The sequence below is a fragment of the Centruroides vittatus genome, unplaced genomic scaffold (assembly GCF_030686945.1).
Source record: "Centruroides vittatus isolate TY-2023 unplaced genomic scaffold, ASM3068694v2 contig_417, whole genome shotgun sequence".
In the NCBI taxonomy this organism is placed as follows: domain Eukaryota; kingdom Metazoa; phylum Arthropoda; class Arachnida; order Scorpiones; family Buthidae; genus Centruroides; species Centruroides vittatus.
In genome coordinates, this window is record NW_027122227.1 from 405,596 (window position 1) to 424,991 (window position 19,396).

Genomic DNA, 19,396 nt, shown 5'->3' on the forward strand with positions numbered 1-19,396 from the left:
GATTTAAATTTTTATTTGTTTTAAAAGTTTTAAAGTTTACAAATAAATATGAAAAATTTTGGATAAAATTCATCGTTGCTTTAAATAACCACGTTACACTTCTTAACCGGCTATTTGTAGATCATTACGCTTTTGCTAATACTTTTTAAAAACTAATATAGGGCCCGACATTGGTATTACTTATATTTAAAGAGTGGAAAAATCAGAAAACAAATGAATTGTTCGCGGGATATTGTTCTATTCATTAAATAAAGAACCAATGGTTAACACTTAATATCGAAATTTAATTAAATTTGGCAGTATTTTAATTAAAAAGGATGTATTATTATGCATAATTATCGTCCTTTTATTAATAAAACATAAAACAGAAAAATATGACTAACTCTATCAGCCAATAGTTATCTGACATCATCCTGTTAATATCGATGACTCATCCGTAATAAAACGCTTAAGGCGATAAGCGGCTAGCAAATTTTAAAAAAATAAAAAATAAGAAAAAATTACAAAGAAAATTTAAATTATTTTATCTTATTTTTATTATTTTTTATCTTATTTTTCCTGATTTTAATTTCGTTCGTCGCCGTGACGTCATTACTTTGGAGCCGATAGGTGGCGTTTGTTGTTGACTAAGAAGATGGTTCATGTGACAGGGTGAAATTAACAAGTAAGTGTTATTCATAGATGTATTCAATATTTGTATATTTCAATCATTTCACGCGATTTTTGCCACTGATTCGCTTCAGGATCTGTCCTCAATTTCACCATTCTATCAATGTAATTGAACTGTATTCGTCTGATCTGATTAATAAATTTCCATTCCTGCTAAAATATGCTTAATAAATGAAATTGTATAATTATATACACTCAATTCCTGGTGTGTTAGTAGTCTTTGATCTTCTGAGTGGAATTTTGAGATATTCTTTGAAATCAGTAAATGAGTCAGCAAACATAATTCATAAATAACCAGAGCAATTACATGCTTTTATTTCAGTTTAACTGATCTAAATCGTTATTATACTTTGTGGTTATTAATTATAACAAAAATAAAGATAGAATTCTAGATACAGAATGAATATATTTTAGTTATATCTATTTATTTAAATGCAGTTGACTTTAATTAATATTTAATATTTTAGTTTGAATTGCTTGGAACTAATGACTGCATTTTTATTACAATATAAGTTCAGATACTATAGAAACTATTTTATGATTCCTGAACTTGTTTACAATGTATATTTGTTATTTAATAAAAAAAATATCCACTTCTTAATTATTCTTTTGTTATATCATCTTCAAAATGTAATATTAAATGTATAAATAGTGAATAACAGTGATCCAAAATATAATAAGATTTATTATAACATCAATATTAAAATTATAAGTTTCGTTGATGTCGGGTATGTATTATGCTTAAAAATTAATAAATTATTATATTTTTTAATATGTAAGTTTTTGTTTGGTTATTGCTTCTTTTTTATTATTATGATCTGACTCATGATAGAAATATTCCATCTGCTTCTGATGATTTCATTTAAGTTTATTAATAAAAAAAATATTTACACTAATTAAATTTAAACTGCAAATTTAGTTCTCATTTAAGATTCGTGATAGTTTTGTATAACTTTAAATGAAATATTTAATTAAGAAAATAAATTATATGTCGTTAACAATTTGCATAAAAAATTAACTTAATTTCTCAAAAAAAAATTCATACTGTGTCTTGAATATAAATTTGTTTTGGCTAAATATGTCATTGCATTGTTGTTGAAGAGTTTTCAATCATAATTTATATGATATAGATATGAATGAGATAAAGGCCTTTCTTTTTGCATGTAACTTTTATTTCTAGAATTCACACATAAAATATCATCTGTTATTAAAAAAATTAATTGAATTTCTGTATACAGTGAAAACAAAAAATTTATTGAGGCTTTATCTAATATGTACTGATGTTTAATTGACTAAATTTTATTTTAATTTTTGCCTTTAAATTTTTCCTTGTTAGTTTATGAAATCAAAAGTTAAAAATTCAAAAATAATTTCATAAGCAAATGAAATATTGACATTAATTTAATATAATATATGAATATTCTATATATAACTGTAATATCTGATTTAAAACCAAAATCTTTGTTTTAAATTAATATAAAATATTTTAAGAGTACAGTATTATATCTGCTTAAACAAAGTTAAATGGACTATTTGAAATGGTTCTTTATAACTGATGTTTATTATTTCTGCTAAGAAATAAAACACAATCATAATTTAATTTTGAAAAACTAAAGATAATATGAACTATAATAGGAAGTATTAAAGTAATATGCATTATTATACAAAGGAGTCCATTATTTTCATTTGTCAATTTTTGCTAGTAACATAACATTCAGTAACATACATTTCCACTTTGTCAAAACTATTTAAAATATTTTGTGGAATATTATATATTAAAAAACTCTCAAATAATATTTTCAATAGTATTTTGCACAACTTTTGAAATAGGTTTTAATGGTATGTTTATACCATCATAAACTATTTTGGCATTATCTTAATTCTCAATAATTTCATTAACTGTAGTAACTATTTTTTCTTTTAAGACTACAGATGGCCCTCTTCTTACTTTTTTTCCTACCTTCCACTTTTTCACTTTGTTTTTTCTCTTCTTGCCCGTGTCACAAAACTCACAAAGAAAATCTCACTACATTATCATTTAAGGACACTGAAGATATATTATCATCATTGGTCAAAACTTATCTATTAATAACACTCAACAATCCAGACATATTCTTCAAAATTGTATTCAGAAAATGCATGTAATAAGTGCAAAGAGAGCACATTTTGAACACCGCTTTATACGATTTCAACAGGGCTGATGCGTGGGGTGAGGGGCATTTTCGGATCACATATTGAAATTTTTATTCATTACAATACACAACAAGTAAATAATTTACCAGTTGGCTTCTTTGATAATTTATCAAAGTAAATATGTCAATTCGCACACTATTGTTTTTACTTTGCATCATGCCATGCTGTACTGACATTGATATTTTTCAGGAAGTCAAACAAATGCAATTTTTTTCTAGTTCTCAGTTGCATTCTGTTGATTATAGAGAATTGTTATTTGCTAGAATCTTAGAATTTAAATGGTAATATTGATAAGATATATTAAAGAGGATAATCTCAGTTATGTGCTTATGATGCTCAAAACAGTTAGCATCAAGAGAAAGTTTGGATAAAACATTTGCAGCAAACAATGATAACTTTTTTAATTCTTGGAGTTATTAAAATTTGAAGCTGTTACAAGTGAATGTTTAAGAGGTCTTCTAAGAATTCTCACATTATCTAAGTAAAGATATACAAAATGAACCTTATTTGTCTAATAGATCAAGTGGTTTGAAAGACTGTTGTTGTTATCATTAATGATTGTAAATATTATAGTATAATTTTAGAATGTACAGATATCAACGAAATCAAGCAAATGTCTTTGGTTATTCTAGCTTTTTATCTAAAGAATATTTTAGCAAAATTTTGCCTGTGAAATTAACTACTGGAGCTGGTTTGAGTGAAGAACTAGAATCATTAGGTCTAAAAATTGAAAATATGTGTGGTCAGTGCTACAATAATTAAGCCAATATGAAAGGTGCCCATTCCAATGTTCAAAGACAAATTTTAAATCAAAATCCCAAGGTATTTTTTGTTCCCTGCTTTTGTCACTCCATGAACCTTGTTGCCAGTGACGTAGTGGCAACTTCTGGAGAAATCATTAATATTTTTTTACCAGTGCAAGAAGTGTTTGTATTTTTTTCTAGTTCCACTAACAGGTGAAGGTTTTTAAAATATGTAACATCCATAACCTGAAAAGGTGAAGTGATACAAGATGGAAAAGTTGTATTGAAGCATTAAAACCAAAGAGAGATAATTTAGGAGAAGTATATCATGAGCTACTAAAAATTTATTTGGATGAACAGAGATAGAGATACTAAAAGTAAATTGATAGTGTTTAGAATATCTAAATTTAAATTTTTGTGCAGAGTTATTATTTGGTATGAAGTATTATCTAAAATTAATATAGCATCAAAATTATTAAAGAACTCAAATATAGTCTTATGTGAATGCATCAGAATTTTTAGTTCATTTTTAGGGAATGTCACTAAAAATGAATTAAATATTCTGATATATTTTCATAAGACTCAATGATGAACAAATGCTCTACTGTGCCAAAGAAATAACTATTATCATGGAAATATTGGATTTTGAGCTTGAACCTTGGATCAGAATTGAGTGTAAAGAGAAACAATATGATTACGATGTAGAAGATATAACAGTTCTTCACTTCTCCAAAACTTTGAAGTAAGCTTTTTAATTATTTAGTTGATATTTGTATAAATTCCAAAAAGGAAAACTTTTCCCAATTAGAAAATCAGAATAAATTTCTTGAGATTTTATATGATATTCCACTGTTAGCTGATAAAGATTCTGCAGTTATTTTTTAGAAAAATTATCAGGACTTGCGTATGAAATTGATGGTCGATAAGAATTTTGATGTAGAGCCATTCAGTTTATTCAATCAACTTTTAATTGTTAGAAATATTTTAAAAAAGAAAATGTTGTCACTAAAAGTTTTAAATTATATCGACAAAAATAAATTTAGGGTTCCTACACACCTGAAAAGTCATGGAATGTCAGGGAATTCATTAAAAATTGCCAAAAAGGCAGGGAATTTGCTTCCTTGGCTGCGTTGTTGATTTTTTCTGACAATATGCTTGACTAAGTGTAGCCATCTGCAGGCAGCAAGAAGTAGTGTGGTGCATTACAACTTATGAAAAAGGGTGCAGAATATTTTCAGGACTCATTATTTCTCCTCCCAAGCTTACACAAAATTCTCCCAAAAATCTACAAAGTACACAAAATGATAAATAATTTAAATGGTATTATTTATCATTTTTATTTCAATAATTTCGATTGCATAACAAATTTCTGATTTTTTTCCAGTTTATTAATATTTTTATAAAGTTTGGGAAATTTATTAAGAGATAAATTTAATCTATATATATATATAATCGAGACGAGTTGATAATAATAATAATAATCAGCGCAGAGCCCAAACAGTTAGGAGTTGAAAGTTGAAATTTGGTACCCAGTTAGGGTACGTCACGAGAACGCACACTAAGAAGGAATTTTTCGAAATTCCTCCCCACGGGGGAGAGGGACAGGAATAAGGTTTAACACTTCCATCAACAATGGAAGTGTTATGTAACAATGGAATTGTTAAGAGAAAGTGACGTGCAAGATACAGATGCAGTTTTTTTCGTTTTTGCAGGAAATCGAACATATTTTTAGACTTATCTAAAAATTCTGTAATTAGTCTGGAAACAGGGGATCCCAATTCTTGCATTCTGTGAAAACGGGTAAGGTTGACTATAATGTAATAATCTTAATCTTCACTATCGTTAATTTTGCCTGAGCAACGCCGAGCCCACCCGCTAGTAAATATATACTTCTGTATATGGATTTTATAGAATTTGTTAATGAATAAAAAAATTTTTTTTTCAAAGCCTTGTAGATTTATGGTTATGGATTAATAACAGAATTTTAATAATAGATAAATAATAGAAATTTAATAATTCAGCAATTATAAAAAATATATAACTGTTAATTAGAAAAAATAACTAATTAAAATATTAGAGAAGCAAACCATATGTGCATAGGAAGTCAAATGCTGTTTTATTTTGTCAATGTGCCATACTCTAAGGCAGGTGTGTCAAACTCATTTAAACAATGGCTGGTTAATGCAACTGGTAGAATTCATGCAGGTCACATTACAGGTCATATACTTAACTACACAATGTGTTCTAATTGCACTATTCCTGCATTCTCACTTCAAATTATATTGAAGTGAGAATGCAGGAATAGTGCAATTAAAACACATTGTGTAGTTAAGTAAATTCAACTCAACAATATATAATTGCTGTAGTATCGCTTTTATTTAAACATTTATTTAATTTAATGTGCAAATGTGTACATTACATGCATAAAACTAAAATTAATTGTTTTCACCGGAAACTTGCCAGCGCTATCTTCCTCCTCCTAGTTTTCCAATATCTGGATTCAAAGACTGAGAACAAACAATCTTCATTAAGGCAGATAGATGTTTATCAGTTAATCTTGATCTATAAGCTGTTTTATTTATTTTCAGAACATCATGGCCTGCGGCCACGAAAAATCACGTCGGGGGACGCCAGTTTGGCACCCTTGCTCTAAGAGATGAGGGTCAGGGAAAGTCATGGAAACGAAAACAAAAATTTGATTAGGAATCCTGTAAATTTAATCTTCTTAATAGCTATTTTTAATTTGCTATAAATTTTAAGGACTTATCAGACCACTGTTTTCAATTGGAAAGTTCAATGAGATTTTATTTAAAAAATATGTACACTTTGGGCTGATTATCACCCTTCCTCAGTTGGTTATATTAAAAGTTATAGCAAATTAAAAATAGCTATTAAGAAGGTTAATTAAACTATACAACAAAAAGCAAATAATTATAATTATAAAAATAAATTAATTGAAAATTTTCCAAATGTTTTTTTTATTTTTGAGAATTCTTTTAATCCTTCCCGTGTTCCTTGCTAACAATTTTTCTCAAAATTAAAATAGATTAGAAATTAATTACATTCAACAATGGCATAGGAAGGTCAACCTAACTAGCTGTATTATTGGCTGAACAGAAAAGTTCGATGATATTAGAAATCAATTTACATAATGTTTCACTTTTTAAAATTGCATTTATTACATATTTGTATTTATGTAAGAATAGTTTTTGTTTTCTGTTTGCAATAAATCTTTCCTTTGCCCTTACCAGCAACTGAGAAAAAGGCAACAATTTCTGGCCTGCTGGCCTTGCAATTCAAATTCACTTTTTTCAAAAATTCATTGATTAGGATGCTATCATCTGGACTGAACTTTTCTCCGTTGATTTGTACAAAGCCACTGTGTCAAAAACAATTTACTACTATTTGCATTTATACTTTTTTGCCATATGGATAAAGTTTATTGCATTAAGGTGTACAAAAAATATTTCTTTGCCACCATCTACAGAAGTTATCATTTTTGAAGAAGAATTTGCTAGTAATTACTCTTTAAGTTGTGTGTAACTTTTTGATCTAAAGACTGCTGTTTTAAATGTATATTGGAGAGCATAAATACTGTATCAGTTTACTTCAATACAAATTTGTGATGCAGGATGCATCAGAGTGTCAATTAATAATAAAATTTTTTATTGTTTGCAGTTCTTTGTCCCATTCTTATAGTTTGCCACAGAAAATGTCAGCTCTTAACTAAGTTGGATTTGTAATTTACTGGTAGCTATTGATTCTTAAAACATCTTAGCTTTTTCAAGTTACTGATTACTAACAATTTTCTATTTTTCATTCTCATAAGATTTGCTACTAGCAGAATAGTAATTTGATCTTTAGATAATTTTCTCCCTGCACATTTCTTATTTGAATTTTAATGTCCTATTTGATATAAGCTTTAAAAAAAAAAAGACATTTTATCTGCATTAAAGATTTCACAATCTTGGAAATTTTCTCTGTTTCGGCCATTTATTTTGTATCCAGTCCTCTATCACATCCATGTTTATTGCAGCTACTCTGTCTCTTTTTAAACCTCTCAATCCAACTTCAATTGCATTTAAATTTCTCCCTTCAGTTTTTTCCCTAACACTTCTACTTTTGACTACATTAACCACCACTAAAAGTCATGTTTTTTTAAGTCTTTGTTGTAAAAACCACTTTAATAGTCTTTTATTAATTTATCATGCACTGATTTTCTAAGCTTTCTTTTTTAGCATTTGAAACTTGAAAGTATTTTGTTTTTCTCCTTCCAAATGGATACGGAACTAAATGTCTTCATTTAGTATTGTCAATATATTTTTATATTTATTGTAAATAACCATCGGCCAATTGAAATTTTGATTTTAATCAACTATTGTTGTAGATTAATGGTATTTGGCATAACTATCACCAGAGGACATTTTTTTTACCATTTGCATTTTTTACAAAGGTCTAGTCTCAAATAAAAGGTTGTCTCTAAGTGAAAATTGGTTTTTGAATTGTTGCTGATGACTGAAATGACGATAGATGAAGACATTAAGTGTTATCAATATTTATTATAAATGACTGTTGGCCAACTGTAATTTTGATTTTGATAAACTATTATGGTACAGTATATTCTTAAATTTGTAACAGAAAACAAAATTAGCTAAATAAATGTACATATTGTAGTTAATAAAAAAGATCCAAATTAGACAATTTTAGGCATTTTGAAAGTGTTTTAAGGGATCCCTTACCTTGTATTTGTTGCTTCTATTTACTACCATTATACTGCCCAGAAAAGAAGTTTACCAAAATATCTGAACCCTAGCAATAGCTTTAGAGTATTCTTTGTATATGTAATTTGTTATGAGCAATAACTTTCATTGTTGATAAATATAAAAATTGTTTGTTATAGTCTGAAAAAATAACACTGGTCTTATGGCTGTTTAATTCATACTTTTGAGCTTGGTTCATAATAACTGAGGATGCATTATGTGAACTTTACTGTATGTAGATATAATGCTAATGAATGAATATAAAATATGGTATCTTTTACATTATATTTTACAATTTCTTATTTTCTTAAACAAATTACAAAAAGTTAGAATTAAAAATATAAAATTTCTCTGTTATAATATTAAGATATTAGCTTATTATTTATTATTTAAAAGACAAACCATTTTAAATTGAAATCATCTGAAGAATACATGTTTCAGATGTTTTCTCTGTAATATTTCCAATCATTTTTGGAAATTGGAAAGTGCATTTAGAAATCAATAATCATTAACTGTTTATTTTGTTAGTGCTTGTTGTTCATTTCATTGATTTTGTATTCTGACACTTGTTTCTGTATTGATTGAAATTATGATAGTAAAAATTTATTCTAGTTAATTCAAGACTTAGTCATTCTAGTTAATTGAAAAAAGACATTAATAAAATACAATGAGATTGGAAAGTTGGTGTTTGGAATTTGTTCTGGTTTCTATTTTTGAACTTTTTGAGAAATTAAAAAATAATAATAATAAATTTTCAAATTAATTTTTATAGATTTATCTAGTACATGTAAAATGAGCTATCAATGAGGAGGGAAAAAAAGAGAAAATAGCTTACAAGAAATAGCTTACTTTTTGCAACTATCAGTTGTTGATTTGAACTAGATTTGCTACATGGGTAGAGGATGCTTTATGATGGTTCAAAATGAAATCTTGTTTGCATTTGTGAACTTGGTTTAGAAATAAGGTCATTGTTATATACATTGTAGATATTGAAATAATTTGGAAAATGTCCAAATATACTAAGTAGTGTAAATTATTTTACATTTCATGATAATGAAGTTCGATGAAAGTGTGGAAGAAACAAAGATAGTGTATAATTAATGCAGTAAAAGACGTTACTTATATCAATACTGTCAGTGTCTGCCTCTCCCTGCAAACCTGCGTACTTGAGTCTGTCTATCGAAATCAAAAAATATGATGCATAATTAACAGAACACATCTTACTTTGCAAATAAAATTAAAAGAAACACAAAAGAGGCAATTACAAGTAAAATTTTGTTTTTAACTTAATCTAAGGCTTGTACAGTACCTATGTGCTAAATTTGGTCCACATCAATTACTGGCAATTGCAAAAGGTCCTATTATCAATTTATAAAATAAATCATATTTTATAATGATATTTAGCTTAGTGTACAGTACATTCATGTCCATAATTTAAGGAATTTACAAGTACACATATTTGCTGGTGCTGCAAAGGAACAAAATGCAATTAGAAATGCTATATGGCAACTCTTGAAGGGAGTAATATATATATGCAAATTTAATGATAAGGGAATCAGTGTAAAAGCATTTTCTCTCAGTTTGGACAATTGGTATTGTAATAGTTTGTTACTGCATTGCATGTGTAAACATTATTATTGCCTTGTAACTGCAAACATTGATTTGTAAACAGTAATTATGCCCCAAATATTGATGACATTATGCATGGCTGGATTATTGGGAAATTAGAGGCTGACCAAACTTAGAGACACGTATCACAAGAACTGAATGTTCCACCAAGTTTTAGCCTTAGGCTTTGGCAATGGTTCCAACATGGCCAAGATATTTGAAGGTAATACAGTGAAGGCCACGCACATGTCAGGACCAGTAAGTGGCCATAAATGCCTAATGCCACTCCACCAGTACTTAAAGTGAACTGCTTAAAGACCTCTCAGCAACATCAGATATCACTGTATACAGGCAAATGATGTACAGATGACTACATGACATCAGCCTGTATGCAAGATGGCCTGTTGTATATAATCCTTTAACTGCACAGTACATGCTGTACTGCAAGACATTTTGTAGTGAATGCCTTGCATTAACACCATAACAATGGGCCACTGTACTCTTTACTGATGAACGTCATTAGTCTAGAGATTGATAGTGGGAAGTTTTGGGGACATGTTATAATCCTGCCTACATCATCAAATTTCATTGTTCTGGAAGTGGAGACATCCTCATTTAAGGTGGTATCGTGTTAAGATCTTGTACGCTGCTGCATGTGTTTAAACATGGTACAGTAACAGCCAGATTTATAGAAATGTCATCCTGCAGCAGTATGTGCAGTTTTTAGAGGCTCATTTGGTCCTGGGTTCATTTTAATAGATAATAATGCTTGCCATCATAAGTCTGACTTGGTTCAGAAATACCAGAATTCAAGGATATATGGCACCTGTTTAATGGACTTAAACCCCATAGAACATGTTTGGAAAATCCTTGGTCTCAAGGTTGCAACACATCATTCTCTACTGCAGAGTTACAAAAAGTACTTGTGCAAGAGTGGGATTCATTATCCCAGGAACTGCTGGACAACACAAACATTATGCCAAACCACTGTGCAGAATGTTGTGCTGTTTGTGGCACCATACACACTATTAAGCTTCATAGGACCACAGATATGATATGGCCCAAGTGGTGTCTTGTGGGAAAGTCCAAATCTGTTGTTTTTTTGCTTTTTTCCCATGGATTAGGTGAACCCAAACTTTTTTATGCTATATTTTGTCTTTGTTATGTTCATCCAATTGAAATGTGTTTCTACAGCTGAATGAGACACAACCACCACATACAGGAAATTTCTTAAATTACAAACATGGTATATAAAGAAGATGGTTCAATTTTTAAATTTTTTTTAATGATTGTTTATCTGATTTATTAATATTGCAAAGAAATTTTTAATTAATTTTACAATGACATATGATAATTTATATTTTTCATTAAAGTTTAGATATTGAATCAAAAAATAACAGAATTGCAGATAAAATTGTGAAATCATCTCAATTGTTAGTTTGGATTATTTATATAAGTGTAATCCAAATGGAAGTTTGAATGCCTGATATCTGCACTGATATGAGTATTTATTTATCATATTTATTTTGTTATAAATTGAAGTGAACAGAATTAATAGTGATATTATTCTCATATCTTAAAATATTAATTCACATATTTATGCTTCTAAATACTATTATTAATGCAATGTTGTATTAGAAGTAATGATTAATGTGTTATTAATTAAATGTATTTGATCAAAAAGACATAGCAGATTTACAGTGTAACAATATCTAATTTTTTATCATTAATAAGAACATATTCTTCAGAAATTACATAAACATTTAATTTCTAAATGCTACAAAATCTTTATAATAATTTTATGTTTTTAGTTTCTAAATGAATCATTTATTGCAGAAATATTTCTTGGTTGAAATGCATAAAATGATTTTCTATTCTGAAATCTGAAATAATAAAATTTCAAAAATAAATTTTTATCATTAAATTGTATTTTATTAGATGTTAAAATTATGTAAAGAATATTATCATCATTTAAGTTAAAATCTTGATTTTTTATATTAATTTCAAATTATAAAACAGTTTACAGAAAGAAATGCTGTTTGTATAATAGCAAATAACATTATGAAATTTGCAACTATATTGATGAAAAACATTTTGTAAAGGTAAAGCTTTATACAGTTTATACAATAAAACCTTGCTAAGTTGAACTGTATTAACCTGAAGCTCATGAGCACAGTATGTAGTATTTAGGGCCTTTTTATGCTCTCTTTTGAGTGGTAAAGGGCCTTAAACCACAAAAAAAAAAAGTATGTAGTATTTTCTGTATAATAGTCTTATTAACTCAAAGTTGTTAGTATTTTTAATAAACCTATTTTCCCATACACTCTTCGCCTTTTTATATGTATATGATTTTTATTTTCTCATATATTCCATGTGAATAAAGATGATTAAGATAAGCTCTGTGTAACTACAACCTCACATGAACATTCCTTTATTGATAAGTATATTACTGGGTTTTGACTGGGATACAAAGAAGAATGCCTTGAGAACATAATTGAAAGCATCATAAATTGTAAACAATTTTGTAATCAATCGGTGAACAGATTCTTGAGAAGTGGCTTAATAATAAGAAATCTGCTGTCACAGAAAAATTTGAGAAAATTGATATTATTAATTTATTAACTTAAAGTCAGGATTTTTTTTACCTTTTTAGCTTCAAATTAGTGTAGTTTTACTGCAGACTGTATCCTAATTTCTCATATTTTTAAAATTATTAATGCTATTCAATCTTAAAATATTATATCCTGTTTTTAGAGAAACTTGTACTTGAAACTTGAAATTTATTAAAATAAATTTAATATGCATAATTTTTAAAATATTTGAACTGTTGTATTGAAATGCTTTTAATTGTTTTTTTCCAGAAACATACAAAATGTCTATTTCATCTGCTCCAGGGAAAAAATCCAATCTTTTACATATTGGTTCAGCAGAACTACTATGTAAAAAATGCTACGAATATTATGGATATCCAGATTGGCTTGGCTATTGTTCTCTGTGTTATAAAGAACTTTATCCACCAAAAATAAAACAAGGAGAGATTAAACAGTCTAGAAAGTAATTAAAATATTTTTATTGATTGTTTATAATTTTATATTAAAATAAATTGATATATCATCATTGAACAGAATATTGAGAAGTGTTAGCGATGCTTCTGAGAGTTCATTGTCATTACGTTTTTCTAAGTTTGAAGAGAAGAAAAAACAGCATTCAGAAAAACGCAGTACAACTATTAAAAGCATCATTAAAAGAGGACACAGTTCAAAAGGTGAGTCAAGTCATATGAATATATAATTGATTTTTATAAAATTTTAGCAGAAAAATATCTTGAAATGCATATTTGAAGTGCATCGAGAGAAAGTGAGCAAGCTTCCTTTGGCAGTGAATCAAATTGATAAATTGCTGAAACACATTTTATAAAGTAATGACTTGACAGATTTGAACAAAATTTTGTGTATTAATACAAGTAATAAAATAGTGTAGCTTGACAAAGGCCAAATTTTAAAATTTGATCTAGAATGGGAGATGTCAGGGTCAAAGGTCATCGTCATATCAATTGGAAAAATTTGCATTGTAAAAACATAAACAAGCAAGTGCATGTTCTACCTGACATTTAAATTATGGCAAAATTCTGCCAAATTTTTTTTTGGGTATACTATAGATTACTCCCTATGGAATTTCATGTGTTTGGGTATATATCTGAACTCAGGGGACCGAGACGAGTTCAACGATACTTTACTTTTTGACCGGAGACGAAAAATAAAAAAGTTATCACACTTTTTTCCGGCGATCGCACGATGATAGGGAGTCGCTAAGTCGGCCTCGCTATTGCGATTGGGAGTCGCGTGGCTTGCCGTTAAAATTGCCTTTAGATGTTTTCCCCCCTTTTTTACTTTGTTCATGAACTACCGTGAATCGATCACTAGTTTAGCACATGGCGGCGTGTGGTGGCGCCCTACGAGAGGTCAGTCGGGCCGCCATGTTTGCTGCCATAAGTAACATTAACCGAAATGGCAATCGCGCAATGATCGGAAGTCGCGTCGCTCTCTCCCCTCTCGTATCGCGTGTTTAACGCTCCGGGAGATGACCGTAGTCCGACGTCACGGTTTGCAGATTTTACTGCAAGATGGCAATACTAGCAACTATGGTGCCGTCTGCATGACAGCATTAAAAAAGTATGGTAACTTAAAAAGTGTGATAACTTTTTTATTTTTCGTCTCCAGTCCAAAAATAGGGTATCGTTGAACTCGTCTCGGTCCCCTGAGTTCAAATATGTAATCAAAGTCCTGAAATTCCATAGGGAGTAATCTATAGTACACCCTTTTTTTTTAATATTAATCTTTTTTTTTCATTTTTCTTGAAAAATTGAACATATACACCTTTAACCTATCTATATTAAGATATTATACCTTACCAATGTTTATTATGTAAGTTAAGAAAGTTTTCGAACAAAGGTAAGAAAGAATTCATTTCTTATGCAGAGGGACAAGTTGCTTTTTAATTTAGCACCCTTAATGATCTAATGTGAATTTGCAAACTGTCGCTGCACTTCAATCAGAGATGAGGTTCTCCTAGTTATTTAAGATATTTATGATCTGTGATGTTTTTATGTATAAATTATGCAAATTTATACTATATGTTTTGTATAGAAACATCACCTCAGTCTGTAGGAAAAGAAAGGCAACCAAGTTTTGAAAATCAAGCATACAAAGATTTTTCTGAGTCTATCAGTTTATTCCCTGATGCAAACATTATATTTAAACAAGTTCGTAGTGTTATTGATCAGATTAATAAGAGCAAAGATCATTCAATTGATGAATTATCAGAAATCATTCAAGAATTCTACCAAAATTTATATGATAGAATGAAAACTCAGTCTGCATTTCATAGTAAGTAACTTTTAGAGATGTTTCATTTTGTAAAAAAAACCTTTTTTTAAAAATACATTTAGAATTTATGTATAAAGTATATACTTCATACTGTTGACTTTCAATAATTTGATGCATAAGGAACAGAGAGAAATTTTTTTGGTTATAGAAATTACTATTACTTTAACAAGATTGTAAATATCATAATGTTAACACATGTAGTACCATATTTTACGGACTATAAGATGCACTTTTTTCTTCGAAAAATTGCTTCCAAAATTCAGGTGCGTCTTATAGTCCGTAGCGTCTTATAGGTATTTTTTTTTTTTTTTAAATTGCTTAAAAATTAAGGCGCGTCTTATAGTCCATAAAATACGGTAATTTAAATATATGCAATTTTTAATTAATGATTTCTCAAAAATTAGATATTGTAAACACAGGTTCAAACTGTACTATTAATAAAAGAAGGCTGCTTTGTTGGTTTTGTGCTTGATTACTTCAAAAGCATTTTGTTTTAGATGATTTCTATGAAACCCATCAAAAGCTCAAGAATTTTTCAGGCCTATGCTATATGTAATAAGAGTGGGCTGCTTAACTTGTCAATAAGGTTTAACCCAGAACATTCTTTACAGCCAACTATAGTAATGTACTGGCCAGAAGGCCAAGAAAATAAAAAGAGTTTGCTTGCTGCTATGAAGGATTTTATTTGAATCCAGCTAGATTTTTTATAAATTTTATTAGATGATCTGGCCCAGATATATTGGGCCTCATTCCTAATCACTTGGATATCCCATGTTGGCCTAGCTGAATCCATGGTCTATGATCTCTTAATTTAGGAAAAATTGTACTGCATTTACTGTGTACACCTATGTGGTTTAGAAGTTTTGAATTTTCTACACTTAAAATCTGATTACTTAAAATTTTTGAAGGCTTGACACAAACTGTTATCTGACAGCCAATGGAAAACTGTCACTTATGAATAAACAGCAATAGAACATTCATGAAGTTTTCAATGTCTTCTCTCAAATTGAATATTGGAAATGAATGACTACTACTAGATTTTTCTGGAAAGTTTCAAAATTGCTAAATTAAGCTATAATTATAAATATAATGCAAATAGTCTCAAAATTTAACTTAAAATTTATACACAACTTTTTCTATATCTGTCTAAACTTCTCTTATTGTTAAGTGCAAATGTATTTAGGTTATTTTATACTAACCAAATCTTTTACAGAATGCAAGCTTTACCCGTCATATGGCCAATATAATCAAGTAAACCATATACAAAATTAGGCTTGCACTAAAGTCTCCAGAATCACTATATATATGAAAATAACTCAAAAACCCATTTGTGCTATAATATGGCTATGCAATTAATTAAATGCTAAGTAATTTGTCTAGAAGTAGTTATGCTGTCATCTTGTGCTAGATTTAATAATTATAATAAATTTAATTTAATTTAGAACCACTGCATTTTGAGATACAGAATGCATTGAAGTTCTCAGAGCAAAACTAAAATCTAACATAACATGAGATTCAACTTATTGAAATTTAATTGTGATTTTACTAATGGTATTTGAGTTTTAATTTTTTAAATTGAATCATTTCATGTAGAAAAAACTCCTGAGGAATTAGAAGAGTTAATGGATCATTGTGAAAAGTATCTTATGACTCGGTTATATAAAACTGTATTTGGACAAATATCTTCAGAAGATGAAGATAAAGATTTGGCTTTACAAGGAAGAATTAGAAGTTTGAATTGGGTAACTGCACAACATCTAGAAACTGACATTAATGAAAAACATCCTGAAGTTAGAGACCTTATTGATAAGGCAATAACAGGTAAAATTTACATTCTTTCAGTTATAATTGAAGTGGCTACCTTAACAAATTTACATTAAATTTAATAGATATTATTGAAATGGATTCAAAGAAAATACCAAAAGAGAAGCTTATTTGTATTGTACAGTGCAGTAAGAATATTTTTGCTGTACTTAAAGTGTGTCGTGGAACACCTGCTAGTGCTGATGAATTTTTACCAGCACTGGTGTACATAGTCTTAAAAGCAAATCCACCTCGTTTACAATCTAATATTAAATATATTACAAGATTTAGTAATCCTAGCCGACTGATGAGTGGGGAAGATGGATATTATTTTACTAATTTGGTATTTATGATTGATAAAAAGTTTAAATTATAATAATGTATATTTTGGAAATTGATTTTTATATTGTTTATTTTTTAGTGTTGTGCTGTTGCATTCATTGAGAATTTGACAGCTGAATCATTAAATTTGAGTAAAGAAGAATTTGATAGGTATATGTCAGGTGAAGCAGTACCACCAGGATCTTCTAATCAAAATCCTGCACTATGTGAAGGCCTCAGGGTGATTTATCAAAATCTCACAGATTTATCTGATCTCCGCTTGCGCCAAGAAAAACTGGAGGAGGATATCTTATCACTACAAGAAGATTTAGAAAAACTAATGGTTAGTATAACTGTGATTTATCATTGTTATATTTGTCACTAATTATGACATAATTTTCCTGAACTAATGATTAATAAGTCTGTGGCTGGAAATTCTTACTGGATGACCATAATTAAAGTATCCCCATTCAGTGTTGTTTAGAGAGATCTTTAGCATTTCAAATTCAACCAAATTTAATATAGTGATATTCCAGGACTTGTGGAAGATATTGTTGTAAAAAGAAATAACACTATTAAAACTCATCACTGCAGCACTTTTTGGGCTGAAATTTGAAAAAATTGTGGACCTATAAATTTCCAGTGTCATCTGTTTCCTTAATCTCAAGAACAAGGTTAGATAGATGAAAGTTGAGACCAAGTATGGAAAGCTTAGGGGCAGGAGGCCCTAATTAACTAGTTTGTGCCGGAAGTCATGTTATTTCAATTCAAAAATTTTTTCCATAAAAGGAGTGAGTTAGATGATTGGCATGACTCTATTGCAAGCAGGAAAAGTATGATGTACAAGGGAAAAACACTATTAATATGTGATGGAGAGCATATAATTTAAATTAAATAAATTAAAAATATGATTAAAAATTGCAGTCTGGCATTGTGATGATGTCACAATAAATAATTATTCATTGCACTTTGTATCTTAATATGTATGATTTTTGTTTATGGAGACACTTAAAAAAGTGCAATTTATTGAGAACATGTTACAAACTTGGCAGCTTTGAAAGATGGTATCATACTACAGGTGAGAAGCATCTCACAGGATCAATTACAGTTGGCTTTGAACACACTGTTATCTTCAAGTTTTACATTTTCAGAACGAAGAACACATTGAGCACTATTTCTATATATCATGAATTTCTCATACAAGTAAAATGTTTATTGCTTGCAGTGCCAAAGTGCCATAGTGGTTAGTTTCAGTACTATATTTGTATGAAAATGTCTTGCATGTCTTAGAGTGTCACTATGCCAAATTTGGTTACATTTGGACTGCTAAATACATTTCTTAGACTGCATTAAATAAGGGTACTTTAATTACAATTACAAATACCAACAAATTGCCAGATTATTTGTTGGGCTGTAACAATTCATTTAGCATTAGTAATTGAATCAAGTTAATGTATATAATATAGAACAACAGGTAAAGAATCATTAGGAACAATTCTTTACCCACGGAAGGACCCTGGAGGGGTCTGAAAGCATTTGTAGTCACTATTAAATTTTATTTCGCACCAGTTATAGGTTTTCTTGTGAGTAGCGATTTGTATTAATGTATATGTTATTAATTATGATTGCCCAATATATGTAAAATAAAAATGAAATTTGCAGATAGAAATATATATCTGTTTATAAAATTAATGGAATTTGAGACACTACATCTCATCATTAGATCCTTTCATTAAGTTCTCAGATAATAGTTTCCCAAATAGCATTTGTAAGTTAATTGAAAGTCTGAAGGAGAAAAGTAGCATCTCAAAGATGTTTATTTTTTTTATCAAATTTAGAGTTAGATTGCTCCAAAAATAGCACCTCAAATTTTTTTGTTGGGAAAATATTTCAGCTTAGGGAAATGAAATTTGTGCATAGCTTCAGTCAAGATTTTTTTTTTATATAGTGTCCATATTCCACAGATAATCTTAATATAGCCTTCAACAAGACACTATATTTTTTTTTTGTAAAAGTTGCTATCTGATTGAACTGTTTTCATTTTATTATTGTTACAGAAATGTTGCTTTCAAAATCTGTTCTTCATCAGAGTAAAGATAGAATCCAATAGATGAAAATCCAATAAAAGCTAGATCAGGAGTGATCACTTTCTCTTTATCTTTCATTACTTTAGTATCTGGAACTTTACGTCTTTTTCATTAACATATCTGATATGTTAATATGACTCATATTGACATGTTCTATTTATACATGTTGATGAATCTTAAGTGATACGATATTCTCACTGTTCAGGAACTGTCATGTGTTTAATCCATGCATCAATATTATCCTTATTTCAACTGCTGAATTTGGCACTGTTTGATAGACAGAAATGAAACTATCAGATTATAAGTAGGAAACCTCAAATACATTC

At 28.9% G+C, this 19,396-nt stretch overlaps 1 protein-coding gene across 2 annotated transcripts in view; it reads left to right on the forward strand.

The window, feature by feature from the left end:
- Positions 1-582: 582 nt before the first annotated feature.
- The window catches only part of LOC136976627 (rab5 GDP/GTP exchange factor-like), a 29,086-nt gene continuing 10,272 nt past the window's right edge, over positions 583-19,396 (forward strand). For both annotated transcript variants that reach the window (XM_067271964.1, XM_067271965.1), the window contains exons 1-7: positions 583-664; positions 12,835-13,027; positions 13,099-13,238; positions 14,620-14,859; positions 16,453-16,680; positions 16,749-17,005; positions 17,084-17,326. In XM_067271964.1, coding sequence (XP_067128065.1) covers positions 12,846-13,027; positions 13,099-13,238; positions 14,620-14,859; positions 16,453-16,680; positions 16,749-17,005; positions 17,084-17,326 — 1,290 coding nt within the window. In that variant the 5' untranslated portion in view covers positions 583-664; positions 12,835-12,845. The remainder of the gene's footprint in view (positions 665-12,834; positions 13,028-13,098; positions 13,239-14,619; positions 14,860-16,452; positions 16,681-16,748; positions 17,006-17,083; positions 17,327-19,396) is intronic.